This window comes from Carettochelys insculpta, chromosome 19, assembly GCF_033958435.1.
Source record: "Carettochelys insculpta isolate YL-2023 chromosome 19, ASM3395843v1, whole genome shotgun sequence".
NCBI lineage: Eukaryota > Metazoa > Chordata > Testudines > Carettochelyidae > Carettochelys > Carettochelys insculpta.
This window is the reverse complement of record NC_134155.1, coordinates 10,865,552-10,893,281: the sequence shown is the minus strand read 5'-3', so window position 1 is coordinate 10,893,281 and position 27,730 is coordinate 10,865,552. Positions and strand designations below refer to the sequence as shown.

The 27,730-nt window shown below is 45.4% G+C and overlaps 1 protein-coding gene across 1 annotated transcript in view; it reads left to right on the top strand.

Moving 5' to 3' along the window:
* NOS2 (nitric oxide synthase 2) overlaps positions 1 to 18,925 on the top strand; it is a 28,113-nt gene extending 9,188 nt beyond the window's left edge. The window contains exons 9-26 of the mRNA XM_075013390.1: positions 1,171 to 1,345; positions 2,901 to 3,002; positions 3,585 to 3,779; positions 4,666 to 4,748; positions 5,090 to 5,234; positions 6,349 to 6,453; positions 6,581 to 6,630; positions 6,746 to 6,920; positions 7,921 to 8,053; positions 9,496 to 9,574; positions 10,411 to 10,589; positions 11,752 to 11,915; positions 13,685 to 13,895; positions 15,011 to 15,098; positions 15,548 to 15,669; positions 16,393 to 16,541; positions 17,279 to 17,473; positions 18,809 to 18,925. Coding sequence (XP_074869491.1) covers positions 1,171 to 1,345; positions 2,901 to 3,002; positions 3,585 to 3,779; positions 4,666 to 4,748; positions 5,090 to 5,234; positions 6,349 to 6,453; positions 6,581 to 6,630; positions 6,746 to 6,920; positions 7,921 to 8,053; positions 9,496 to 9,574; positions 10,411 to 10,589; positions 11,752 to 11,915; positions 13,685 to 13,895; positions 15,011 to 15,098; positions 15,548 to 15,669; positions 16,393 to 16,541; positions 17,279 to 17,473; positions 18,809 to 18,925 — 2,467 coding nt within the window. The remainder of the gene's footprint in view (positions 1 to 1,170; positions 1,346 to 2,900; positions 3,003 to 3,584; positions 3,780 to 4,665; positions 4,749 to 5,089; positions 5,235 to 6,348; positions 6,454 to 6,580; positions 6,631 to 6,745; positions 6,921 to 7,920; positions 8,054 to 9,495; positions 9,575 to 10,410; positions 10,590 to 11,751; positions 11,916 to 13,684; positions 13,896 to 15,010; positions 15,099 to 15,547; positions 15,670 to 16,392; positions 16,542 to 17,278; positions 17,474 to 18,808) is intronic.
* The last annotated feature ends 8,805 nt before the right edge of the window (positions 18,926 to 27,730 follow it).

The following is a 27,730-nucleotide window of genomic DNA, read 5'->3' as shown; positions in this document are numbered from 1 at the left end:
GGGGCCTTAATGTTAAACATGCAAGGAATCTGACTGAAGTCACTCCCACTCAAGCATGTGTTTGAGTGATTTACTGAATCAGGCCCCAAGCATTTATTGTAGACAGCAGCTTACGACTGCTATGAACTAGCAGATTTATTCCTTAAAAATCTAGGGGTATGGGCTTGTGCTTTTGGGGTGGTAGGTGAACCTTGTGGATGACTCAGAAGAGGGGCCATTAAACGAGATCAGTTGGTGTAAATCATCATGACTGTGCTGCTTTCAATGCAGTTCTACTGATTGACACTAGCTGAAGATCTGGTTCTTGGGCATTTAATTTCTTGCTGTATAGGGGTGTCTACACAGCAGTTATTTCAGAAAAAAGGCCGCTATCCCAAAATAACTTTGTGAGCATCTACACAGCAAAACCGCTACTGTGAAATAATTTCAAAATTGCAGATGGCTTATTTAGGATTCTGTAAACCTCATTCTATGAGGAATAGCACCTATTCCTAAATAGATATTTCAGAATAGGGGCTGAACTGACAGGGAATAGGGCTATTTTGAAATAAATTACTGTGGAATATCTTATTCTGAAATAACACCACAGTAGTAGATATAGTATTTTAGATTGGAGCCCCTGGCAGTGCTACCAGGCACTCTAATCCAAAATAGTGTGTCCACACACAATAAAGCCTATTTCAGAATAAGTTTTGCTTACTTTGGGGCTTTCCTGTAGTGTGGACATGTTATTCTGGAATAGCTTGTGTTGGAATAACTGCTCCAGAATAAGCTATTCCAGAACAACTCTAGTGTAGATATACCCTAGAACTCCGATTTGTTACTACGTTACCTGCCATAGTATGAGCCAAATATTTGCAGTGATTAGACATGAGCCAATCATTGGAGGTTTTTTCCCCATCTATTATTTTTCCTTGTCTTGGTTTATTTAGTGAAGCAACTGCACAGAGATCAAACTGTCTTGGGCTCTAGGCAGCAATTTCTTCAGCAAGGAATTCTTGATTTTCTTGTGGCCAGGGACCAGTTTGTTGGGAAAACTCACAACCCCGTGCTGCATCGCTTTGTTACACACAGGATTGATTCTGTTCCCCGACTGGCCTGTGTGGTTCCCAGATGGAGCCAGAGAGGAGAGTTCTGAACTAACAGGCCCAATGGTTTCTTTTGAAAAAGGTACGAATGGTTTAAGGAACTCAACTTGAAGTGGTACACGCTGCCGGCTGTCGCCAACATGCTGCTGGAAGTCGGGGGGCTGGAATTTACCGCTTGCCCTTTTAACGGCTGGTACATGGGGACAGAGATAGGCGTGCGAGATTTCTGTGATGTGCAACGCTACAACATCCTGAAGGTAATCTTCCAGGGGGGCTTTATGCAACGGTGTGGGAGAGGCTGGGGGGAGCAGCAAGTTAGACACCCATCTCAGGGCAGGTTGGGGCAGGACATTGGGACCTTGTCTCTACAAATGGCTCCTAGCTGTCTCAGGCTAGGTCTGCACTAGAGGGTTTCGTCAACAAAACTCGGGGAGCATCCAGATTCCCAAGGTGTTCCATCAACAGTAAATCAACAGAACGCAGCACTTCTGTCAACAGCCATATCCCGCGCCCCACCAGACAGAACGCTTCTGTTGACAGAAAGCCAGCCTGGATGTTTCAGGGGCCCTTTGTCAACAGAGAGGCTTCCAGGACACCAGCAGCCCTGTCTGCCGTGCTTCCTGGTTGCTGTTTTGCCAATAGTGCGGCCGGGCAGTCTGGCTGCTCTCAGTCGACAGAGCAGATCACTCGCGATCCGCTTGGAAGTTTGGCCGTGATCTGTCGACAGAAGTTTTGGTAGAAGAGTTCAGCTCCGTTAGGGTCAGATGTGGTGAGAGCGCTAGTGTGGAGCTGAGTGCAATGAAAATTAAGTCATTAATAGCAAAATGCAAAATTAATATTAGACAGCCCTTCCTGCTTTACTGCACTCTTGTGTTTAGTATCCCCCAGGGGAATGTTTGTTTTTTTTTAAATATTGTAAACTCCTTCAGGCTGAGGATCTCTGTCCAGCACCTAGCACGTTGGGTTCTTTGTCTAGGGTTACCATATTTGACCTTTCAAAAAAGGATGCCCCTGAGAGGGAGCGTACCTATATTAGTATCTACCAATTCATCTCATATCAATGTGCTATATACACCATAAAAACCATGAATACATCATGAGTTGGTAGATACAGATACACTCCCTGTCTGGGGTGTCCTCTTTTTTTCAATATGGCAACCGTTCATTGCTCCAGGCATGGACAAAAAGATGGAACAATACAAATACAGTAAACTCCTTCATATCCGGCAGCCCAGGACCAGGAGGCTGCTGAAAATTCAAATATTCTGGATAACAGAGAGGAAGATCTAGCAATGCATAACGCTAAAGAAAAACAAGATTAGATATGAGGAAACAAACAAAAATGTATGCAGAGTACTTTATTTACCAACAACATTTGTATTTACTTTCACTGTAGTGTACTTATGGAAAATGTAACTACAATTTATTTATGGTTAAAACGAGGGTTATTTTAGCATTCCAGATGACACAATGCTGGATATGAAGGCGATTACTGGAATAGAGTCTTAAAGGGGTACTGTCCCCTATAACCCAGTGGTGCCCCTGCTGCCCAGTATGTGAACACCTCCCCCCTTTGCAAAACTTTAACCTTTATCCTTTAAGTAAACTCCTGGGATCCAGCTGTGCAGAGATGAAAGCTGATGCCCTGACCTCCCCAGCACATGTGGTTGTCCCATCCCCTCAAGGACTGTTCCTACTGAAATGCATTTTAACATGAAAAGTACTAACCACAGGCAAGAAGCTTGTAGGAGAGTTGCCTGTTCAAAATGCTGAGCATTAAATTTGTTTGTTTCCTCTTTATTCCCCATGTAGGAAGTAGGGAGAAGGATGGGTCTGGAAACCAACAAACTTTCCTCATTATGGAAAGATCGAGCAGTGATAGAGATTAACGTTGCCGTGCTTCATAGTTTCCAAGTAAGTCAGTGACAGACACAACACACCCTCGCTCGATTCTCTTCTCCCTTGCGATGAAACCCAATGCCATTGTTCCCGATTTACTCTCGGCCGTTTCTTTTCATCCCACAATTTCTGCATGTATGTGGCATCCAATCTTCCCACGTCTACCAATTAAAAATGGGATGACGTGGGAAGCTGTGAAAAAAAGCTCAGTCATCCCATTTGACCTGCCTAGCTGGGTGCTAAAAAGCAACAGCTGATCAGCAACTTGGTGTCCAATGACACTGGGAAACCACTTAAAACAGCTTCATTAACAAAGATGCAGAGCTTTACCACTCAGATGGTGGCTGGTTAACTGATCTTTTGTTAATTCATTGGGGGACCTGGCTTTGAGCTAGCTCCCAGCTGCATGGGGGAGGAGGGGTGGGCTGAGCTCCCGCATTTCATGCTGATGAAAATTGGCTCATGTGCCACTCTTGGCACCTGTGCCAGGGGCTGCTGACCCCTGGTCTAAACCCTTCAATGGACATGCACCAATAGATGCAGGGACTAAGACATGGGGCACGATCAGCTTATTGGACTGTCCTTTGTAACTTTTAGAAACAAAACGTCACCATCATGGATCACCACTCCGCAGCGGAGTCTTTCATGAAATACATGCAGAACGAGCACCGCCTCCGAGGAGGGTGCCCTGCCGACTGGGTCTGGCTGGTGCCTCCGATATCAGGCAGCATCACACCAGTGTTTCACCAGGAGATGCTGAACTATGTCCTCACACCTTTCTACTATTACCAGGTAAGGGTTACCAAATGATCTCAGGCACCTTAAACCACCAAAGGTCGGTCCTATCCAGGGATCACGGGCAGTGCTCCCTGTAAGCCGTGTGCTTGGACAGCCACTCAAGAGAGAATCAAATACTGCCCAACCGATCAGCAGAGCGCCCATAGCTAGGATTTGTTCCTCTTGGTGTTGCAGTCACACATGCCTCTGTGCACATGGAAATTTATTCCACATGCATGAAAAAATTAGCAAGACTATTGCTCGTAGGACACATCACATGAAGAGGTCCTGCATCCATGACGAACTCCTAAGCAAGGTTCCCTCTAATTTTTTCCGTAGAGGGCAGAATAAGTTTTGCGCGCACCACGAAACATATCGATGTGTAACACCACCCCCGCCCCCCAGACCCACATGCTTCCCACTGTGGGCTCTCAGCTACTCAACTGGGTGGTACCCAAGTCTCTCTTGAGCAGCTACCCAAGAGCTCAACTCACAGGGAACATGGCTCCTTTGCACCACAGTGCTGCAAATATAGAAATATGCTGCTTGTGCTCAATACCCTATCCTTCACATTAACTGCCAATACAGTACCTGCAAAGTGGAATTGACTGATGGCTTCATTCAGTAATTGTAGGCTTCTAATATTTTGTGGGGAAAATTAAGGCCAGTTGTTCCTATAGAGAATATCATTCAGAGTACGCTCCAAAACTAAAGAAAATGCAGTTGAGTACAGCGGAGAGGTTGATCCTGCATTTCTGATGTAGATGAGAACAGGACTGGGCCTATGGAAGGGCATGCTCCAGAGAAACCTGACCTTTTCATGTAATGACTCGATCTGTGCAAAAGAAATTGGGTGTGTCTTTTTTATGATCTCCTACCTTTATCTTATGTCTTTTTCCAGGTGGATGCTTGGAAAACACACGTCTGGCATGATGAGAAACGCAGGCCAAAGAAGAGAGAGGTCAAGTTTAGAGTTTTGGCCAAGTAAGTTTCCAAGATCAAAAGTTTAATTATAATATACTGGGGATTGAATTGTGGTGAGCCAACCCATCCCAAAGTTAAGGTGGAGGCACTCCAGTTCCAGGTTTTCGGTTTGGCTTGTTACAGCAATCATTGAATCATTCAGATCTAGACCCAAATACCCAGAATTTGTGGATGTTCATATGTGACATGTTTGTTTAGGCCAAGCTGAGCCCTATTCCCCTGGAGAATCCCTCCAGTGAATGCCACAGGCCATGTGCCAAGTCAGACTTTCCCCGGTAGGTTTATAAATGAAGTGGGAGTGGTTTTCCAAATACACAACAAGCTGCATATGACTTTCCCAGGGCTGCGTTCTTTGCCTCTGCATTGATGTGGAAAGCGATGGCAGCCAGGACCAAGGCAACAGTGATCTACGCAACAGAGACTGGGAAATCGGAAACACTGGCCAATAACTTGTGCGCCTTGTTCAATTGTGCCTTCAACACCAGGGTGAGAAGCCTTCTGTACTACAGAGATGGACAGGGAAGTTTCGGGGGAGAGGGAGAGAAATCTTTGCCTGAGATTTAGGAGAACAAAAGTTAGGAAACTCAGGACTCCCAGATTCTACAAGATACTGCAAACATTCCTTGGAAATTTTGGATGCCCAAAAAATGCAAGCTCTGGCGAGACTGGATATTTTTTGTGTACCTTGCAACCAGTGTTCCCGAAAAGCTGAACACTTGGGCAGCTGTCCAAGAAAGATTCATGTGTGTTTCTCTTGGTGGTGCACATAATAAAATTTATTCTGCCCATGGATGGAAAAAATTAGATGGAACATTCCCTGCAATTCCTTCTTTCTTAGTCACAGACTATTGTTTCAGTTGATCCATGCTCTGTGACATGTTTAATGACATCCGCCAGAGCAATATCTAATATTACAACTGCAGCATGTTCCCATCTAACACAAAGTTGTGCTATTTGGGAAAATGACAAATGCTCACAATACAGTGCGACACTTAGTGCCTCTTCCTGGAGAACTCAGGCCCAGGTTCTCAGGAGGTACCAGGGTACCTAACTTCCATTCATTTCAGTGGGGTGGGGGTAGGTGCCCAATACTGCGAGGACCTAGGCCTCCCAGTAGAAAAGACAGACATGGGTTGGGAGGGGAAATGGACAGATAAAAGTGACTGGAGCAAAGTCTTATAGTGGCAGAGCAGTTAACAGACCTTGTGTCCATTGGCCAGGCTCACTGATAGGGGTGGGGCAAAGAGGACAGTTGCTGTGTGGCCTAGCATTTTAAAGGGGCCCAGAACTCTGGCTGCTCCCACTGACAAAGTAGCAGTGGTGGCGGCCAGTTCTCTGAGGCCCATTTAGAACACCATGCACAGCACTGGGGCTCCCCAAGGCTAAATATTCTAAGCCCCACCCCTTCCACCCTTGGCCCCACCCCTTACAGGAGCAGCAAGCAGGGCCCTCCCTCCCACCTTGCCCCTAAGCCTGCAGTGGCTGTCAGCCCCACTACCACTATCCTATGCTTTGACTGCCTACCAGGTGGGTCGTCAATGACTTGAAAAGTCTCTGAGGCCCATCCTCACTTATGCCACATGAACTTGGTTTCTTCCAGGTCCTCTGCATGGACGAATACAAGCTCAGTGACTTGGAGAAGGAAACCCTCCTTCTCGTGGTGACCAGCACTTTTGGAAACGGCGACTCACCAGGCAATGGCAAGGTAACGTTTCACCATGAAAGCTGAGTTGGGGCCTGATCCAAAATCCACTGACTCTGGCCTTTCTTTTATGTTACGTTCTGTATAGAGAATTTGTGCAACATAAAAGGGTGTATTTATTTTCATGCAGAAACTGAAGAATGCCCTGTTCACCATGAAACAGCTGAACAAAAAAATCAGGTAATGCCTTAGCCTCAGTTTGCCTTGTAGATCAATCCCCTTTAGTTGACTGCGTTGGTCAGTGAGGCACATTAACTTGATCCTTCCACAACTCAGGTGTGTCTCTTTCATGCAGATATGCTGTCTTTGGCCTGGGGTCAACCATGTATCCAGAGTTTTGTGCCTTTGCTCATGCCATGGACCATAAACTTGCACAGCTGGGTGCCTCTCCGCTCACCCCAACAGGGGAAGGGGATGAACTCAATGGGCAGGAAGAAGCCTTTTGCACCTGGGCAGTTAACACATTTAAGGTAACTATAGTACATAACAATCATTATTTGGAAACCCACTGCATTTAGTTTTTCTTGGCTCTTCGCTAGCTAAATCGCCCCTGCAAACAAACAAACATACTTGGGTGGGGAGAGAAAGCTACATGTAACACCATAGTTATGACTAAGGCTACATCTCCCTAGGCAAAATAAAATTGAGGCACAATTCTAGCTATGACGATTGCGTTGCTATAAATTGGCATATCTGCACTCGGCTTACTTGGCCATCCTTACTGAAGTAGGTCGACGGGAGAGTTTCTCCTGTCGACCTCCCTTACCCCTTGCGAGAAGTACAGTAGTCAGTTGCGATCCCTGAGAGGTTGATTTTGCATATCCCTACCAGACACACGAAACCCAAACTCTGGAAGATTAGCCTGGAAAATTGACCTGCTCAGGGTTAAGTGGATATAGCCCAAGGATGGGAGCCAACTGCCCACTTCAAATCTGGATTTCAGTGCCCCAACGTATTACTATGAATCCAGAATTTTGGTTCAGTCCATTATAGTGGTGGGAAATCATTCTCAAGAGTGAGAATCTATATCTAGGTTTCAGTTTTGAACTCTTAACAGGTCAGGAGTGATTTGAATCACTATTTTATTTCCCAGAGCCCAGTTCTGGGACCATAGTATAGTTCCATTCCACTGGGATTACCTGTGTTGGAGACACATGTGAGCAAGGACAGAAATCAGCCCTGTCAGTTTTTTCTAACCAGACCATCTCTCACTTATACTGGTGTAGGATGGCAGTAATCCATTTAAAAGACACTAAAGAAATTAATCGTTCATTCACATCAGAAATAAGTGAAATCAAAATCTGATCAATGTACTCTACTTGGTAGAATTATTAGGGCTAGGATGATCATTAATTTGTATGTCTTAGGATAGATGTCATACAATTTTAGAGGTCAAGACTAAAAATGGAAAGTTTTAACATGAATAATCTTCAGATTAATCTTTTGTTTGTTTGTTTTTTTAAAAAAAAGACTGCCTGTGAGATTTTTGACATCCGTGGAAAACATACTATTCAGTTACCCAAGGTGTACACCACCAACGAGACCTGGAATCCCAAGAATTACAGGATTGCTCATGACTCCCAGCCTTTCGATTTGAGTAAAGGTACCCTCTTTTTCTCTGGGCTTATTCTCCACAATAGAGGGCCACATTTTAAGGAAGATTTGTGAATGAGATCTGCTCTGGCATAACAGATGAATGCTGATGTTGATAAATGCAAAGTAATGCATATTGGAAATCATAACCCCAACTATATGTACAAAATGATGGGGACTAAGTTAGTTATTACTACTCAAGAGAGAGATCTTGGAGTCATTTGGGTAGATACTTTCAGAGAGCTATCCACCATGTGCAACAGCAGTTGAAAAGAAAGTAGCAACAGAGATGGTTACGAATGGCTGTCACCTGAGGAAAGATTAAAATGCCTGGGACTTTTCATCTTAGAAAAGAAGAGGCCAAAGGGAGATATGACAGAGGTCCCTAAAGTCATGACTAGTGTGGAGAAAGTAAGCTAGTTCTTGGCTTCTGTCAACAAGGAAGTAAGGGTCACCAAATGAAACTAACAGGTAGCAGGTTTAAAACAAAAGGAAGTGTTTCTCCATGCAACACACAGTCAGCCTGTGGAACTCCTGGCCAGAGGATGTTGGTAATATCAGGACTTTAACAGGGCACAAAAAAGAACTAGATGTAAATTCAAGGCTATTAGCCAGGATGGACAGACTCTGTCCCCCAGCCACTGATTGTCAGAAACTGGGAACAGGTGGTAGAAAGGGATTGCTTGATATTACCTGTTCTGTTCATTCTCACTGAGACACCTGGCACTGGCCACTGTAAGACGACAGGATACTGCATACATGGACCATTGGTCTGACCCAGTATGGCTGTTCCTATGTATTCTGAATACTGGGTGATAGATTTTACATTCTTTCAAGCTGGTAGAAGTAGTAAGGTCCTGATTTAGATAGGATAAAAAACAGTCTTGTTTTATGTGCTATGACATCATAAACAGACACACACACCCCAGGACTAGCAGCCATGTTGACAGACTCAGAAGAAAGGCTAAGGATTGAATACTTCATGTTTGGGCACAGAATGAGCACAAAGAGCCATGTGGAGTGTTCTTGAAATATCTTTGTCTCCAGGTTCTCATGCCTTGCTCATCACCAGCATTCCCTCGAAGCTATGCTCTTGTGCAGCTTGTCAGGAGAGCTTCCAGTACCACCCAGCTGAGTAGCAGAGCACCCACAGGTCGTGTTTTGTTTCTATTGGTGGTGCATATTTGCACATGCCTAAGTGCACGTAGAAAAGTGTATTCTACCCATGGCTGGAAAAAAATCTGCATAGGGATGGAAAAGATTAGAGGGAACATTGCTCATCACCACAGCATTTATCCGTTTCATAGGGCAATTAACGACTCAAAGAGGAAGAAGAGGTGCCCTGGGTCAAAAATCAGTTCTGGTCTTTTCCACAGTTACATGAAGCCATCTGAAAGAAATTCCATCTCTAGAACTTGAATTAACAGTGGCCTCTTTTCTCCCCTCCCACAGCTCTTGCAGACATACATGCAAAAGATGTGATTCCCATGAAGCTGAAGTTCAGGCAGAATCTGCAAAGCTCAAAATCCAGGTATGGCACCTAAACCTTTTCTGTATTTAATATTTCTTTTGCTGAAAGTTTAAAAAAAAAAACCAACATGGGATACAAGCATGGCTGACCTTGTAGGCATTTAAGAAGTTGAATTCAGACCATTATGAACAGGCAAATAACACAAAGCATTTTGAACACAAAATGTGGAATCTGACAGAAACCTTCCCCCTTTGTTAGTTCCCCCAATCCAATGTGAATTGCTAGTTAATTCAGAAAAAGTGTCCCCCCTCGGGGAAAAAAACCATATCTCAAAATGACTAGTTGTAATTTAAATATAATGCAAACTGAGCTGCAACAATATGCAAAGCTCAAAGAGATGCATTAAAAGCATATCCAACAATATCTGCATCAGAAATAGAATCCGTAACAGACTTCCCAGTTTCCTTAAATAAGTCCCCTTCTTCCTCATTTTAAACACACTCTTCTGACAGGAAGCCATCTGGTTTAATGGTACAAACCATTCAGTGGCACAACATTACACTTCCAGTAGCTCACTTATTTTGGTTAACACGCAGTGATCAGAAGATTTTGAAAAAAAAAAAATCTTACTCATTTTGATTGAGCAAAACAGCAGTCCTGTTTGTTATAATACAAACAAACATGGCCACCAATCTGTTACTATTCATTTTGATTAAGGTGCTTGACTTAACCTGCCTGTGAATTGATGAACTCTCCATCAATCAAGTTCAAAAGATACAGAACCATAAACCAACCTCATCTGACTGCCACTTTAAATGTGTATAATTCTGTGCTGTCAAAGGGAAGTCCTGTCAATGCAACCCTGACTCATCTGATCTCCTCTTTTTATATTTCAGTCGTGTTACCCTCCTCTTGAAGCTTTCCTGTGAGGCCAACCAGGAAGTGCGCTATTTGCCGGGAGAACATGTCGGGATTTTCCCAGGCAACCAGCCAGAATTAGTCAGTGGCATCATTGAGCATGTTAAGGATGCACCTCCGACTGATCAGACTATCAGACTGGAAACCTATAATGATGGTAAGTTGGCTGTACTGCCACTGCAGGGCAATGGATGATTCACATATTTTCCATAATCCACCCTCAGTTCTCTCTTAAGGCAACAAACTCCGCACTGACATGCGTTAACTCACTCTGCATTCATTGGAGTCACTTGTTGTCTTTGTAGTCGGTCTTTAGACAAGACATGGTTGTTGCTAAAGGTTTCACTAGAGAGCTTCCTTTTTGGTTATTCTTCTGATGCCACATCATAATCTCAAACAGATGAAAATCCACAGCAACTTCACAAGAGCTAATAGAGTGATCTCATAGCTGAGATCAGAACCGAGCTAGTGACTGTCATTACACTAAGAGATACAGTTCATTCATTGCTACGTAACTTACTAATCAATCTCCTAAAACAGGTGTCCGTGCCTCTTCTGGCTCTGTTGCCGAAGCTTATGAAACAAGAGCCTTTCCAGAGAGATGGTCGTTTGAGACAGGAGCAAGCAAAGTGGGGGACAGGTCCCCATGGGGGCTGTGAAATTTCAAAAAGGGGTACAGAATGATTGACTGCTAGGTGTCAGGCTCATCCATCTCACTGAAAACATTGAAATTCGTTTTCAACATTGTATTTGTATTCAAATTTATTTACCAATTAATAATGTTTTTACACTCCACACTTGTTTTCTTACACATGCCAAAAGTTTTTTGTTGCTATTGTTCATATGAACCTAACTGAACGTCCGTCGGTTTGGATTACATTAGACAGGTTGGGGGATGATAACTGGAGAGATGAAAAGTGGGATCCAGTGTAAAAATTTTGCTCATCCCTGGTTTAAGCCATTCCCTTTGTTTGAAAGCAGTGTTCTGTCATGATCTGTGATTTCAGTGCATACACAGGAAGCCAGATGTTCAGCTGGTGTGAAATAAGCCTGGCTCCACTGCGGTTTTTAAGAAGCAAATTCCTTCTTTATATTGTTAGGAAGACTTTGCACTGCTACCCCATAGCTTTGGGGGTTGCTCACCTAAACTATTACCTTTCACTGGGTTTATTCCTATAATAGACACTGATCTCAACTGAGTGGAAGACGGTGATTGACGGCAGCTAAACTTTAAACTACATTGAGATCTGCACGGCCCTTACAGCTGACCTCAAGCTCCTTGTAACATGTTCTCAACTAAGCGTTCCTTATATTTCCAGGTGGCTACTGGACCAGCGACAAGAAAATTCCACCCTGCACGCTTTCCCAAGCCCTGACATACTTCCTTGATATCACTACACCACCCTCCCAACAGCTACTAAAAAAACTCTCCCAGCTGGCAACAGAGGAAGGAGACAAAGACAGACTGAAAGTCTTATGTCACGTGAGTGTTAGAACTAAGCTTACAGTGGAAAGTTTCTGTGCTTTGAGACATCACTGCTCCTCGGCTGCTGTGATCAAGGCTCTAGAAATGCACACAGTAATGAAAGATAGCTGTTTCCTTTAGCTGGGGAAGCTATGCTATTCCAAGACCATCCTCCAGGATAAGCAGCTTGTGGCTAAAGCCCAGGAGTGGGAATCAGGAAATACTATCTGAAAGACTTCCCACAGTTTGAGATTTCCTATGTGATTCTGTGTTGGTCACGTGGCCTGGCTGTACGTGTACTGAAAGGGTCTAATAATACTACCTGGTCCTGCAGAGGGTGAGGAGAATTCATTCATGAAAGGACTTTGAGGCCATCAGGTGGAAGGGGCTATCCAAGCGCACTGACAGACAGTTTTATCGTGCTTGGCAGGTGGTTTGGTAAAGCAAAAAGAGAAGGGCTCTGTGAATACCTGAATGACTGGCTGAGTGTAGCGAGCAAGACATGAGAGGTCATTCTTCCACTCTACTCTGCACTGATTAGGCCTCGACTGGGGTACGGCATCCAGTATGAGCACCACATTTCAAGAAAGATGTGGAGAAATTGGACAGGGTCCAGAGAAGAGCAACAAGAACGATCAAAGGTCTAGAGAACACCAGCTATGAGGGAAGACTGAAAGAACTGGGCTTGTTTAGTTTAGAAAAGAGAAGACTTAGGGGGGCATGATAGCAGTTTTCAAGTACCTAAAAGAGGGTTACATGAGGAGGGAGAAAAATTGTTCTCCTTGACCTCTGAGGATAGGACAAGGAGCAATGGGCTTAAACTGCAGCAAGGGAGCTTTAGATTAGACATAAGGAAAAAACTTACTAACTATCAGGGCAGTTAAACACTGGAATAAATTATCTAGGGAGGTTGTGGAATCTCCATCACTGGAGATTTTTAAGAGCAGGTTAGAGAGGTCTCTATCAGGGATGGTCTAGATGGTACTTAGTCCTGCTGAGAGGGCAGGGATCTGGACGCGATGACCTCTTGAGGTCCCTTCCAATTCTAGTGCTCTATGATTCTAAGTTCAAGCTTCAGATGAGCGGCCGTTGAGTTGAACAGCCAACTCAAGAACTTTCAGAATCAAAGCACATATGCCAACATGGATGTGCAGCAAGGCAGGACAGAAAAACAAACTCTCTCTCTTACCACCACGCCTAGGCCCAATCAGATGGTCTGGGAATACAGCTTCATTACAGAGAAGAGCAACACGGCACGGTTGCTTTTCTGGAGTTTGATTTAGCATGCCCGGTAGGGATGTGCTAAAAATCGACCTCAGAAAGTGTCCCCTGTCAGCACTGGTAGTCCTGTTCCATGCAAGGAGTAAGGGAAGTCAGTGGGAGGATTTGCTCCACATAAACCTCCTGCAGTGGAGATGGCACAGAAGTGCAAAGTAAGATATGTCAACTCCAGTTATGTAATTAATGTAGCTGGAGTTGAGTATCTTAATTCAACCTTCCCCTTCAGTGTAGTCCTGGCCTGAGACAACCACCTCTGGGAGTTATTGCCATGCTTCTCGTTCTAGATGTTCAATAAAGATCCAGACGTTTTCAAACCACTCCTCCAAGTCACGTTCTAAAACAGACTGAGGTTTGAGGGCACCTCCTTTTATCTCAAGGATACCTATCATTAGTTTAACTTCATGACAGCCTAAAACTTATTCTATGAACGACCTTTCCAATATCCCCGCTCCTAGTCTCAATGAGAAAATTCCTTGTTCACATTTGTGGTGGTTTTTGGCTTTCAGAGCTCAGAGGAATACAACAAGTGGAAGTTGTTCAACAGCCCCACCATTTTGGAGGTTCTGAAGGAATTTCCTTCCACCCAAGTCTCCACATCATTTTTACTGACTCAGCTGCCATTGCTGAAACCCCGGTACTATTCCATCAGTTCCTCCCTGGACATGACGCCCAGAGAGATCCATCTGACAGTCGCAGTGGTCAACTACAGGACAAGAGGTAATTGTTACTTGCATTTATTCTCTAGTTCCATCCAATTTAGGTGGCATAACGATTAAGTCAGTAGGGTCAATGGTATGCTACAAAACAGGGGCGTGGAACCTTTTTTGGGTTGGGGGCACTGACCCTCAGGAAAATTAGTCAGGACCACATAAGTGAGAAGTTTTAAAGAAGCACAAACCCCCTCGCTGATGTGCCCCTGACTGAGAGGCCTCACTTTCCTCACTCTCTCTTACCAAGAGCAGGGTGTGAAGGAGGCAGGACCGAGGTTCAGGATCTACCCCAGCCCCCAGAAGAGTTCTTCTGGCTTGGGGGGAGACCAAAACTGGGGGTTCAGGGTACAGTGTATGGGAGGTGGCTGCCAGGGAGGAGGGGTGGGGTCTGAGGAGGAGGGAGGGTGCAGAAGTAGGCTGGAGGGGTGGGAAGTTGGTGGGAGGTAAGGTGCACCAGTAGGTAGGGCAGTGGTTGGGGGGTTTAGGAGTGGGCTGGAGGTGAGGAGTCTGGGCAGGAGCAGGCTGGATTTGGGAGGGAGAGGGATGCAGGAGTTGGATAGCGGTGAGGGGGTCTGGCCAAGAAGAGGAATGGCAGTAGGGAGAAATGCTCCCTAGAGAGATTCCCCTCCCCCTGCTCCCAGACACCCCCAGAACAGTGGGGGAAAGCCTCTCCAGGCTGTTTCCCCAGCAGCGGAAGGGGAGGGCAGGAGCAGGGGAGGCAGTGGAGACTCCAACCTACCAGGCTCATGGCTCCACCACCGCCTCCCCGGCCACCATAGGCCAGATGCCGGAGAAGGGAGCCCCACAGGCCAGATCCAGGCAAACCATGGTCTGGACCCAGACTCCAGGCTGGATGCTCCCCACCACTGGTATAAAACATGATTTTAGTTAAGTTTATATTGTGCTGCTGTTCTGTGAAACGATACATACAGGGTACACATTGATAACTAAAATTTGCAGCCTCAACAGGGAATGTTACTGTTGGACTGGTAATAACCCTGCAGCTAGTCTTTGGGTTTCAGTGCGCAGACAGCAGTTTAGTTTTGATATCAGTTCAGGTTGGCAAAAATAGTTGAACTTCTGGTGGGTATTCAGCAATGGCTTTTCCTTGCCCCCCATTAGATGGCCAAGGTCCTTTGCACCACGGTGTTTGCAGTACATGGCTGAATACGCTAGATCTCCAGGAGACAGTCCCATGCTTTGTGCGCAGGTGAGTGGACATGTCCTTTAATGCACCAATGGGAAAATATCAGTACTTCGTTCAGCTTCAGCATATAACAGTATCCACGTTTATTGGAAGATAACATGGTCTGATTGACTGAGCATGGAGCTAGGAGCCTAACACATCAGCGATCTAACCTCTAATCCAACCATTGTGACTCGACCCTGTGTGAGCTTCTGCAAGACAGGGATAACCCTTTCCTATATCCAAGGGGAATAAGCAGCATTAGAATTTGTACTATGCCTTGAAAACAGAGAACCTGATTCTCCACCCTCCAAGCACCCTGGTGTAACTCTGCTGATTTCAGCATAACCGAGTGGAAATTCAAGCCACTGGTGAGGGATAATTGGGGAGCATTATTTGGGGGAAGTTACTAGGAATGGATTTACACCATATTATAATTTTTTCATAAGCACATTCTCACATTTTGTTGACAGTGCTAGTGGATTCCAGCTTCCGAAAGACCCCTCCAAACCCTGCATTCTGATTGGCCCAGGGACAGGAATTGCTCCATTCAGAAGCTTCTGGCAGCAGCGCCTCTATGACTTGGAAAAGAAAGGTAAGGTGGGCATTACACCTATGAGGAGCCCCTTCCTCTGGGGATCACAATTTATTCAGAAACACCAATTGCCAGATACTGTTTTCACTAACTTGATGTACAAACAGCATGGAATCCAGCCTCACCACTCAGAGATGTGGGGTGGACATGAAAGAACAATAGGAAAGAGAGAAGGAAAATGTAACAGCGCTGAAAAAATAGGGGCCAGGTGTACTGGGAAGCAAGAAGCCAGAAGGAGTTTTGAGAAGAATTGCATGCTGAAAATGAGAGTCAATAGGTCCGGTTCTTTCCCACCCTCTTTGGCATGTCAAATATCTCCAGTTGCGCTGGCAGGAAACAAACCATGTCTCTGCCTCTTGCACAGGGGCCGAGAGCATGAAAATATGTTTTGTGATCTCACTGCCCACCAGCAACAAGTTTGATTTACAACCCACTTCAGCACGCAACTGGCATTTGGCTGCGTCCCTGCCTGTTCATTTAAGATGAGCCGAGCTTCTGCCAGTGACATTTCGTAAAGTGAAATTACACTGCACATAAAGCAGAAGTTAGCTCACACACTCCCTCGCTCTCGTACACAGAGGGTTAAAAGCTAATTGGAAAATAGCCTCCAATCCTTGCATTGCATGAATAGCTGTGGAGACAAACGGGGCTCTGTTGTGACTATAGCTTCCCTTTAATTGGGCTAACGTTGGAAAGTTGTTTTGACTTTAATGTTGGTTTCAGGAATTAAAGGCAGCGGCATGACGTTGTTGTTTGGCTGCCGGCAGCCAGACATGGATCATCTCTACAAAGAGGAGACTCAGGAAATGAAAAGAAGAGGAGTGTTGAAAGAGGTCTACACAGCATACTCCCGGCAACCAGGCCAAGATAAAGTAAGCCTCATTCCTCTGCCCTCTACAGGTTGAGCCTCTCTAGGCCAGCACTCTCTCATCCAGCAACATCCCAATCTGGCATGATTTTAGTTGGCCCGACGAGCACTTATGAGTGGGTCCCAGTTTCCCGTGGTCCCGTAATGTTTGTTTCCAGCCCCCAGTCCTGGCTCTCAGCGTGCTGTGCTGTTGAGCTGTAATTTACCCCTAAATGTCTTCTAAGAGCCCAGTTAGCAGTGGAAGTGTTGGTACTGTGCTTGACAATATTGGCCACCCATGGTTTGGCAAATTCTTTCAACTGGTACCAGTCAGGTCCCGAGGGTGCTGGAGGAGAGAAGTTCAACCTTTAAGAGAATATCTCCACATATTGCGGCAGAGATCTCTCGGAGGTCAATTTAGCACACCTGGTAGGGACATGCTATATAGCCTGACAGGCCCCTATGCCCTGGAATTCCATCAGCTAGCCAAATGGTCCCTTTGGAGCTGTGGAGAGCTGGATGTAAGTTAGAGCCACCTTTGGGCTGCCCTAACTCATGTAAAGGACTGGCTCAACCTCAAGATCAGGGCAGTAGAAAAAGTGGCTTAAAGCCATGTCTCCCCTCCGCTTGTCTTCAGGCTACAGGGACTGAGGGAGTCAGAGCCTTATGTGGAGTTACGGGGCTCTGTAAGTTTGTTCTAAGTCTAGATTCCCTTTAATGCTGTGTGAAATCATTGGTAATCTTATTTAACTACCCCCCCAGGTCTATGTTCAAGATATTCTTCAAAGCCAGCTGGAGGAAGAAGTGCACCAAGTTCTACACGAAGATGAAGGACATTTGTACGTCTGCGGGGATGTGCGCATGGCCCGAGATGTCGCCCAGACCTTGAAGGAGATGTTCACAAAGAAATTGAAGCTGACAGAGGAACAGGCGGAAGACTACATGTTCCAGCTGAAAGTAGGTGTAGAACAGGGGTGGGCAATGATTTTCACAGAGGAACCAATCCATGAAGTTTGGTACAGGCTGTGGGCAGCTCTGGGCCTCCCAGAAGGGGCGGGGCCTTGGGCATAAGCAGTGGGTCTGAGGCTAGAGAGAAAGTGTGAGAGTGTGAATGAAGCACTGTGTGTGTGAGACAGATTCTGACACAGATTGCATATGTGCTGCAGTGTGTTCATGACAGTGGTTACATGTGTGGGGCACAGACAGGTTGCATGTGCTGGCTGTTCCCAAAAGAAGCCGCCCTCTGTCTCTTTAAGGGAAATCTGTCCTGCTCTGTGGTCTCCCCCTTCCCCTGTGTGAGTCACTTACCATCTATGCTTCAGACTGGAGCAGCTCCACTCCCTGCTCAGCAGAGAAGGGGTGCAGGGGAACACCCCGGCTTCAGTACTATCCGGGGAGCTGATCAGCAGAGTGCACATGCTTCCAGCCAGCAGCCTGTGTTCACGTGCCACTCAACCCGCTCCCGACTCTGCACAGCTTCCTAGGAGCAGCTCGGCTGCAGGTGGAACAAGTGGGGAGGGCTGCTGAACACACGCTCCTGGCTGTAGGTAGGCACGCCCTGCTAAGCAGGAGGGTGGGCTGGAGAGAAAGGGTTGGCAGACTGGACCTAGCCCCAGGGCATGATTTTGCCAACTCCTGCTGTAGAAGCCAGATGTGCACTCTCACCTGTTCACGGTAAGCAGGGACCAAGCTAACAAATCCAGCAGGAGTTAAACCAGACTTCAGTGTAAGGGACAGGGCAGGAATTATATCAAAACACTAAATTTAGAGTGTGTAAATTTGTCAGGAATTCTGAATTAAAATGCAAGGCCCGGTGATTTATTTCAGTTTGTATAATGTGGTCAGCATGCTCATGGTACCTGTCCTGGTTACAGCAGTCTGACCCTACACTGATTACCCATCTGCTGCCCAGTTTGACCCTGGACCTGCGAAGAGGTAGGATTTGCCCATGAATAGCTGGGTAAATGACAGGCTTTGCAACATGCTGTGAACACCATTTTCAGGCTCCGCTGGCCCAAAGGGAGCTGGGCATGTGTTTGAGAAAGGAAGGAACACTGCATATAGAACACTGACCCTGCTCTGCTGGCTGCCTCCTGTTGTTAGAACGGTGCAAAGTGACAAGAGTACCCATTTCAGTTTATCTTCACGCCCTTAAGAGCTATTCCTACCACCCAAAGCTCACCATCCTTGGTCAGGAGAACAAACTGAAAGGAACTGAAAAATGAGCTGCCAGTTTATTGTTAAATAATGGGAAAACAAGACTGATTGTTTTTTTCTGGCTGATTTTTACAGAGTCAGAAGCGATACCACGAGGACATATTTGGGGCTATGGTTCCACAGGAGGGCAAGAGACATGCAAGAGTTTTGAAACCCAACAGCCCAAAAACTGCACAACAGTTCAGCTTTTAGCCACCATTTGTGATCCTTTTCAAAATGGCTAGGAGCCAAATTATTCTTCCGATGGACGCCAAGGCACACGCATGCATCAGAGAACAGCATTTGACTCTGAAAAGCTCAATCGTGAAGAAAATGGTGACTTTATGAATTTAATTACACCTTCATGGCTATTTATTTTGAAACCTCTTTTTAATGTCTATTTTATTATAACCTTGATAATAGCTCAAGTGCAACTTATTTTTAAATGCAGTTTAAGGAGGAAAAAAGACTGTAGTTTTAATTTAAATATAAAAGATGATCTGCTCAACGGAAATGGAGATTTTTTATAAGTGATCTAGACTAATTTTTGTGCAATGGATTGTGTGTGTGTGTGTGTGTATGTGTGTATTTATATTGACTTGTTATATCATGTGTATAATATTCCTTTAAAAGGTCACTTGACAATTGTATTGCTTTGAAATGCTGGTCATGCTGATTACGTTAATGCGTAGCAAAGTTCAGGACGTTACTCCATGTGTGAAGATGGACTACCGGTTGCCTGCCAGTTAAGAGGTTTCAGGCACTAAAATCCTGCTTCACGGGATGGCACTCGGATTTGCTGCTATTACAGAGCTCATATCAACGTGGCTCAAAAATGCATAAGCACTTTGTATGTTTTGAATTCTGTATTCCCCTTTGAATGATGCCATTTTATAATAAATGCTGCCTTTACAGCCCAGACAGGGCGCAAATTGTGGACTAGATTTGAGCACGTCCCATACTATTGCTCCAAGCTCATGACGAGATCTGTGTGGGTGAAGCACGAGACTTCAACAGGTGCAGAATGGGGCCCTAAATGGTTTAGGGAACGCCATCACCCATGCAAAATGCTCACCTACATGAGCTACATGCATGGCTCCCCCATTGTTAAAACGTTGATGAGACTGCAAACCCCCAAACATTTTCCAGAAGATCACGTGCCACCCAAAAGTCATGAGACCATTTTAAAATATAGATTTTATTTGCCTTCTGATTTTTAATACTCGAGTCTCATTCTAAACTTTCTCCAAACCCATGAGAGTTGAGAGCCAGCAGTCAAATGTGCTGCATCCCTTTTATTCAAGCAGCTGGGAGGTAGGTATAGAATAGGGGTAGGCAATAAATTTTGCAGATGGCACACTCCAGCAGTGGGGGAGGGATGCTCGGTCATTAGAACGTTGGCCTTGTAAGTCCAGGGTTGTGAGCTCAATCCCTGAAGGGGCCTTCCAAGGGTCTGGGGCAGGTTAGGTTTAAATAAATAAAATAACTCTCTCCCTCAGGGATGACAATAGGTCCTGCTGTGAGGGCAGGGGACTGGACTCAATGATCTCTCAAAGTCCCTTCCAGTTCGATGAGATGTGTATATTGATAAACTAAACTTTAATTAAAGTATATAGCGAGATTTTCATGTTATTCAAGGAGCTGGGTCTGCCAGGGGGGAAAAAAAAATTAAGTATTGTGAGGCAGCAACAATTCATTTAACAGTCACACTGCAGCAGGAGATGTTTAAATTGCAAGGTCAGAGACCAGAGGCAGATTAACTGTGTATCAGACAGAGGACAAATGGGGGAAAATAACGATATGAAGGTAATGGCAAGTACTGGCTCCAGCTGTTACCAAATATACAGATGACCCTCAGTACAGATGCAGAATGCTTCACTCAGCAGGTGACAAGTTGTCCTGTTTTTAAAGACATCTTCCTTCCCCTCACCCTCATATTAATGCTATGGAGGCTGTCACTCACTTCAGAGGCAGCGTAGGGGAAGACAGGTCGGTTAGTCTCCTGCAGAAAATCACCTTTTGGTAACAAAGTTCTCCCTCTGAATCCAAATGCTGTTCTCAGGGTTACCTGAGTACCAGTCTAGTCACAGGAGCATGGTGAACATGAGAACTCCACACCAGGTCTCTGAGCTCCAGCATATTCCCTCTCCTGATTGGAGCATCATGGAGGGCAGACTGAATCTAACCCTCCCTTCACACCCCTGAGGTGGTGAGGGGCTTACTCCATAATGCCTCTTTTTAACCCTTACTTATTACTTTACTGCAGCTGAGGGGGTTGTCTTTTCAGCCTGCACTATTCTCTGATAAACACATCACCCTTTGATTTGCCTTTTTAAATGTTTGCTTTTACAGCAATCTTCTACAGCAGGGCAAAAAAAAAGTCATGCAGCACTTTAAAGACTAACAAAATAATTAATTAGGTGATGACCTTTCATGGGACAGACCCACTTCTTCGACTCATAGCCATACCCATGGGATTCTCCCTAGCAACCACAGCCTATACCATAATAATACTAATCCTGTAACTTTTCCTCGCAACAAGCCCCATGCCCACTTTGTCTACATATCTACTCTGGAGATACTATCACTGGACCTAACCATGTTATTCACAGAATCACAGGCACATTCTCCTGTTCCTCAACTAACATCATATGTCATCATGTGCCAACAATGCCCACACACCATGTATATAGGACAGACTGCAAACACTCTTCTGCAAATAGTAACAAAGAGGAAGCCGTGCTAGTCTATACACTATCAAAACAAAAAGCAGTCAAGTAGCACTTTAAAGACTAGCAAAATAGTTTATTAGGTGAGCTTTCATGGGACAGACCCACTTCTTCAGACCATAGCCAGACCAGAACAGACTCAATATTTAAGGCACAGGGAACCAAAAACAGTAATCAAGGAGGACAAATCAGAAAAAGATAATCAAGGTGAGCAAATCAGAGAGTGGAGGGGTGGGGGGGAAGGTCAAGAATTAGACAGAGCCAAGTATGCAGACAAGCCCCTATAGTGACTCAGAAATGAACAGACACAAAACACACAAACCTGTCAACCAGCACTTTAATGGAGTGGGCTATTTTGTTAATGACCTGAAAAGTCTGTGTTTTACTGAAAAGAAACGTTAAACAACCATTTACAGAGGGAAAGCTAGGAACTGTCATTTATATTCAAATTCAACACATTAACACGTGGTTTGAACCGGAACAGCAATTACCTTGCCCATTATAAGGACTTTTTTTTAACAAAAAAAAAAAAAAGCAACCACACTGTTTTATCTAACTCTTGACTTCCCCACCCACTCCCCGCTCCTGCCACCCCTCTGCTCTTCTGATGTGCCAACCTGGATAACAATTTTTCTGATTTGCCAAACTTGATCATTTTTGGACCTCTGTGCTTTTATATAGAGTCTGTTCCAGTATGGCTATGATCTGAAGAAGTGGGTCTGTCCTATGAACGTTCATCACCTAATAAATTATTTTGTTAGTCTTTAAAGTGCTACTTGACTGCTTTTTTGTTTTGATAGAACACAGACTAACCCAGCTCTCTCTCTGTCACTTCTAGAGCAGGGACGTGCAATGTGGGGCAGCATGAAATTTAATAAAGGCGGTGCTTCACAATCACCTGCTGGGTCTCCGGCTCATCCGTCTCATTAAAAAACATTGAAATCTGTTACTGTTTTTATGCCTGTGTATTCACATTTATAGCCTAATAAAGTTTATACATTCAATGGCCTTATTTTCTCACACGTGCCAAAAGGGTTTTGTTTTTCGCATGAACATAACTGAAATTTCCGTACTTTTGGACTACCTTAGACAGGCTGGGCTGTTGCCAGGACGAAAAGTGGGGCCCCCAACATAAAAAGGTGACTCGCCCCTGGTCTAGAGAGTGGCACGTTCCACTCATTCAGTTTGAGCTCCTGAACAAGGCCAGGACACCAAAGCATCACACCAGCTTGGGAGCAGAATGCAGTGCAGTGATCAAAGTGACTGTCCTGTAGGTGTGAGGAATTATTGAAGGCTTCCTCCTAAAAGGGTGGGCCCTTTGGTGCCTTGAAATAGATTAAGAGGCACTATTGTTTATGTTACAGCACAGTGACTGCGTGATGTTCCCCCGCTGAGCCGGTCGAGCAGATTTAATGTGGGACTTTTCCCATCTTAATTCCACCTTTCCAGGAACTTTCCATTAACAGAAAGAGGAAACAGGGCGAGTCTAGGAATGGGTTAGAAACAGCAGGAATATCTTCTACTTGGTTGTGAAGGGGCTTCTTATATAAATTGAATCTGACTGTAAATGAAGTCCCAGCAGTAATGAAAGCAATTATGCAAGGCTTCAGCTCAGCCGGTACAGGAATAAATGGAACAGATACCAAGTGCAGATGTGAAGGACAATGGAGGCTTATTATATTGCAGGATCAAAGCCAAAGTTACATTTGAGACCACAGTGTTATGGAACATCTCTTTTGAAGTTCTAAGCATGGTCAAGTCATTTACCGTCCAATTATTGAGTTTGTTACAACCCTGCTTCAGGCACAGCACTAAAGCACTTAAAGAGCGCTTAGCTCTGTACACCAGTGAAGGAACAACCAAAAATAGGGTGTGTGCTGCATGAGTGGCCCTTCAGCGGGTTACAGTAGCCCGGGGCCAACTGGAGCTCCTCCTGCAGCCCCGTGGGCCCCCCTTCCCCACATGCCAACCATGAATTGGGCCCCCACACTTTCTACTCTTCCCCCTCCCTCGCAGCACTTTGGGAGCATCACACATCAACTGATCCGCACTGATCCCCGCTCCTCCTCCACCTCTCACAGCCCTTCCAGCTGTGAGCAGCTGATGCTCAGCATTCCAGCCCTGGGAGGGACGGGGAAGAGCAGGGACAAGCCCCAGTCAGTGGATTGGTGGCACTCCAGAAGCTCTGGGAGGGAGGGGAGGTAGGAGTAGGAAGTGTGTGGGGCCCAGCATTTGAGTTGTTTGTCAAGGAGGGGGTGGCCGGGGGGTGTCCATGGGCCACAGGTGGATCCCCCTCCCCATTGCTTTAAGTTCAGTAAGCCTGTTTGTATACTAGAAGTTATTGGTGTGCTCAAGAATCCTGAAGACCCTGAGCCTTTCCAAGACTCCAGCATCCAACTTGAGTCACCTAGAAGAGCATTTCTTAGACTTTTTGAGTCCACAGAACACCAAACAATCGTTTTTATGCGGAACACCTATGAATTTAAAAAACATACAACCAAACAGCAACGTATACAGCAAAAACAAAAGAAAGTCATTTAATCAGGTAACCTAGCAATGAAGTAGTAACGCTGTAATCTATTTTTACTAACAAAGTCAATACCAGCGTATGATCTCAAAAGAGCATCAGACACTGGCGGTATACCTGCGAGTTGTTCACAGGACATCAGCGGTCTGCAGAACATCGTTTAAGAAACACAGCCCTAGAAGGAGCCCGACTCTCTGAAAGTGCAGAGCCTTCATCTTCTGAAAAATCAGGCCCCTTTAAGGAGTTTTGAGCTGGGCAGCCTCAAAAAAAGAGAGCAAACCCCCACCCTCCCAAATCACTACTCACTTCCTAAAATCATGCCCAAGATTTTATATACGCACACATGCCGACAGAATTATCCAGCCATACACCGCCCTTCCTGCAGCCAAAGGCCATCTCTTTCCTTTCTGTACTGGAAATTGTTCAGGAAGGAAGATGGAGTGATGAAGGCCTGTGTGGGACTCAAGAGATCTGGCTTCAGTTCCCGGTCCAGCTACTGACTTCCTGTGTCATCTTGGGCAAATTACTTAACCTGCCCTGGCTTAGTTCCTCATCTGTCAATGAGAAGAATATTTCCTTACCTCACAGAAGGGTTGGGAAGACAAAAATCCATCAGTGACCGGGGGGGTGCTCAGATGTTGCAGGGAGAAGGGATGTATAGTTACTTAGCTATAACTTTAAGGGATGTCTACACTAGCCCAAAAGTTCCAAATGGCCATTTCGAAGTTTACCAATGAAGTGCTGAAATACATATTCAGCACCTCATTAGCATGCTGGCAGCTGCGGCACTTGAAAATTGCAGCTGCTCGCCGCCGCGCGGCTCGTCCAGACAGGGCTCCTTTTCGAAAGGACCCCACCAACTTCGAAATCCCCTTATTCCTAACAGCAGATAGAAATAAGGGGATTTCAAAGTTGGTGGGGTCCTTTCAAAAAGGAGCCCCGTCTGGGTGAGCCGCGTCAATTTCAAAGTGCCGCGGCTGCTGGCATTCTAATGAGGTGCTGAATATGTATTTCAGCGCTTCATTAGTAAACTTCAAAATGGCCATTTGCATGGTCATTTCGAAGTTCGGGGCTAGTGTAGACACAGTCAGGTAGTAGAGCTGTGAATTCCACCCCCCCACCCCACACAACCCCTTCCCCCAGCTAGCCACAGACCAGGGACAACGCACAATTAAGGCTATGTCAGAAAAGGATAGGGCCTTTAGGATCAAACTTCCAGAGAAGACCAAAGATTTCCCCCTCTCCCCATTCTCCAAATTCATGTGGCAGCTGATTCTCATCTCTCACAGTGCTCCAAGCCAGAGAGGACAGAAGGAGAATTCCCTCCAACCTCTGTAGGCATATGACCTTGCTTTAGAGAGCAGAATTGACTCCCTGGGAGTGGTGAGCATCACCTCAATGACATGAAACCTCAAGGACTACAACCACAGCACTAAAAAAAACTACCATTCCACTAGGCACTTATCAAGGAGTTACCTGAATCAGGTACATCCAGGAGCCAGCTCAGGGCAAGCATTACAGAAAACAAGGTAACACTGAACTGAAACTAGCCACCAGGGTCTTTAAATCCATAACCTAAATACTAGACCTCTGCAGATGCCAAAGGCAATACTTGCACATTTAGATTCCTGTTACTTGAGTAGGGAAAAGAAGGGACTTCTCTGTCCTTTCTTCACCCACAACTGCCCTCTAGAGGAAGGAACCAGCCCTTTTTACATGGGCTGCTAGGCCCTGATTGGCCACCACATGCTGGCATTGCTGGCACCAGAAGACCAACTCTCACTGGGTCTCCCAACAGTGGGTCATGGGATGCCTCTCTAGAATGCCCCGGAGGTTCAAGCTCACTGGTCTTTCCATATAACGGAGCACCTTCATGGGGAGCAGGAGACGGTAAGGGGTAAGAGAACTCTGATACACTCCGATCAATGTTGGACATTCTTTGTTCCAACCCAGCAAAGCACAGCAGAACAGGGATTACTTCTAAACATGTGAGTCATCCAACTGAAGTCCAGACGTGATTTTGTCTATCAGAACCCAGGCTCTTGGCATTTCACGGGGGGGGCCACGATCCCTAGCTTAGGGTCTGAGCCAAAGCTGGTTGAAACAGGGGGACCATATCTCCCTGTCCCAAATATGGGCAGCTCCTCCAAGCCCTAGGGAAGCTGCAGCTGCCCGCGCTCACCCCATTTTCCCAAGGCTCAGGGAAGTGGGGGGATGACCCACATACAGGACATTGAGTCCCTTTTAAAAATAAATTGGGACGCCTTTTTGGAGGACCATCCTGCCCAATATGGGACAGATGGTCACTCTAAGGGTGCGCCTACACTTGCATTCCTCTTTCGAAAGAGGTATGCAAATGAGGTAATTAAAATGCAAATAGGCAAATTTGCAGACATGTCAGCTCATTTGCATAGTCTAATTTCAGAAGAGCTTCTTTCAAAAATAGAAAGCCAGCACAGACGCTGCTCTTTCGAAAGTAACCCCCATTTTCGAAAGAATCCTTCTTCCCATTAAATAAAGAGAAGAACGATTCTTTCGAAGATGGGGTTTACTTTCAAAACAGCAGCATCTACACTAGCTTTCGTCTTTCGAAAGAAGCTCTTTTGAAATTAGAATATGCAAATGAGGTGACATGTCTGCAAATTTGTACCTCATTTGCATTTTCAAATCACCACATTTGCATACCTCTTTCAAAAGAGGAAGGCAAGTGTAGATGCCCATTGATTTCAACTCCTAGGGTGCATCTTTCTGTTGGCTTGAAGGAGCTTGTGATCAAACGGTAAAACCCGGGGAACCAGGACTGTGTGTTCCTGTGCTTGTACAGCACATCACACAAGGGGCCTTCAGCACAACTGGGACCTCCAGCCACTTCCACACCACAATTGTTAGTAAAAGCACTGAATCAGGAAGTTGCTAGTTTCCCTTCATCCACTATAACCTTGAGCCTGGTGTAGCTAGTATTTAAACCACTGGAACACAAGGGATTGGAAAGTTTGATTCAGAGTTAAGTTTGGGCTCCTTTAATGGAGACAATAAAAAACACTAGACAGCAGATAGGGGAGAAAATTTTCAATTAAAAAATGCCTTGGCATGACCTTCCCATACAACTTGGGCCAATTGAGTATTAGAGAATATTTGTACATATCCCAGGCTAATCTCTGCCTGAAACATGCTTCTGAGCTTCACTCAACCTTGCAGATGGACAAGAGCATTGTAAGCTACAGGGACAAAGTAGTTTTAAACTGAACTAGGTTTTGCAAGCTTCCCAAGCACTCTGAAAGGTTAAGCAATACCAGAAGGCTCCCCAGCCCTAAATAAGAGCTCTTCAACCCAACATAAAACCCAGAGGCTGAGCAAAACTCACACTGGAATTAGGAAGCACATATTTTAAGCAGGGAGGTTAATTAGCTGTAGAATTGATTACCAAAGAGCATTAAATTGCCCATTGCTCTGAGCACCTTGAGGCTCACTTACCATGCAAAGTGCCTCCTCTTGGTAGCTTGGGGAATTAGCTCTCCCTAGATGCTGTTTCTGTGCAGTGTCTCTTTCATTGTACAACCCCTCAAGCTGCAGCTTCCTGCTTAGGGCTTTGCCCTCCACCAAGTCATTAAGGGCCTCCCCTTGCAGGGAAATCAAAGTCTTCTTGACCAGCTGGTGTCTGCGCCAGTGTGTGCCATTTTCCAGCTCCAGGCAGGGGAATCAAGGTCTGCTCTCTGCACTGGTTTCCAGCCCAGGGATCCTCAAAAGAGCAACCAAGGTCTG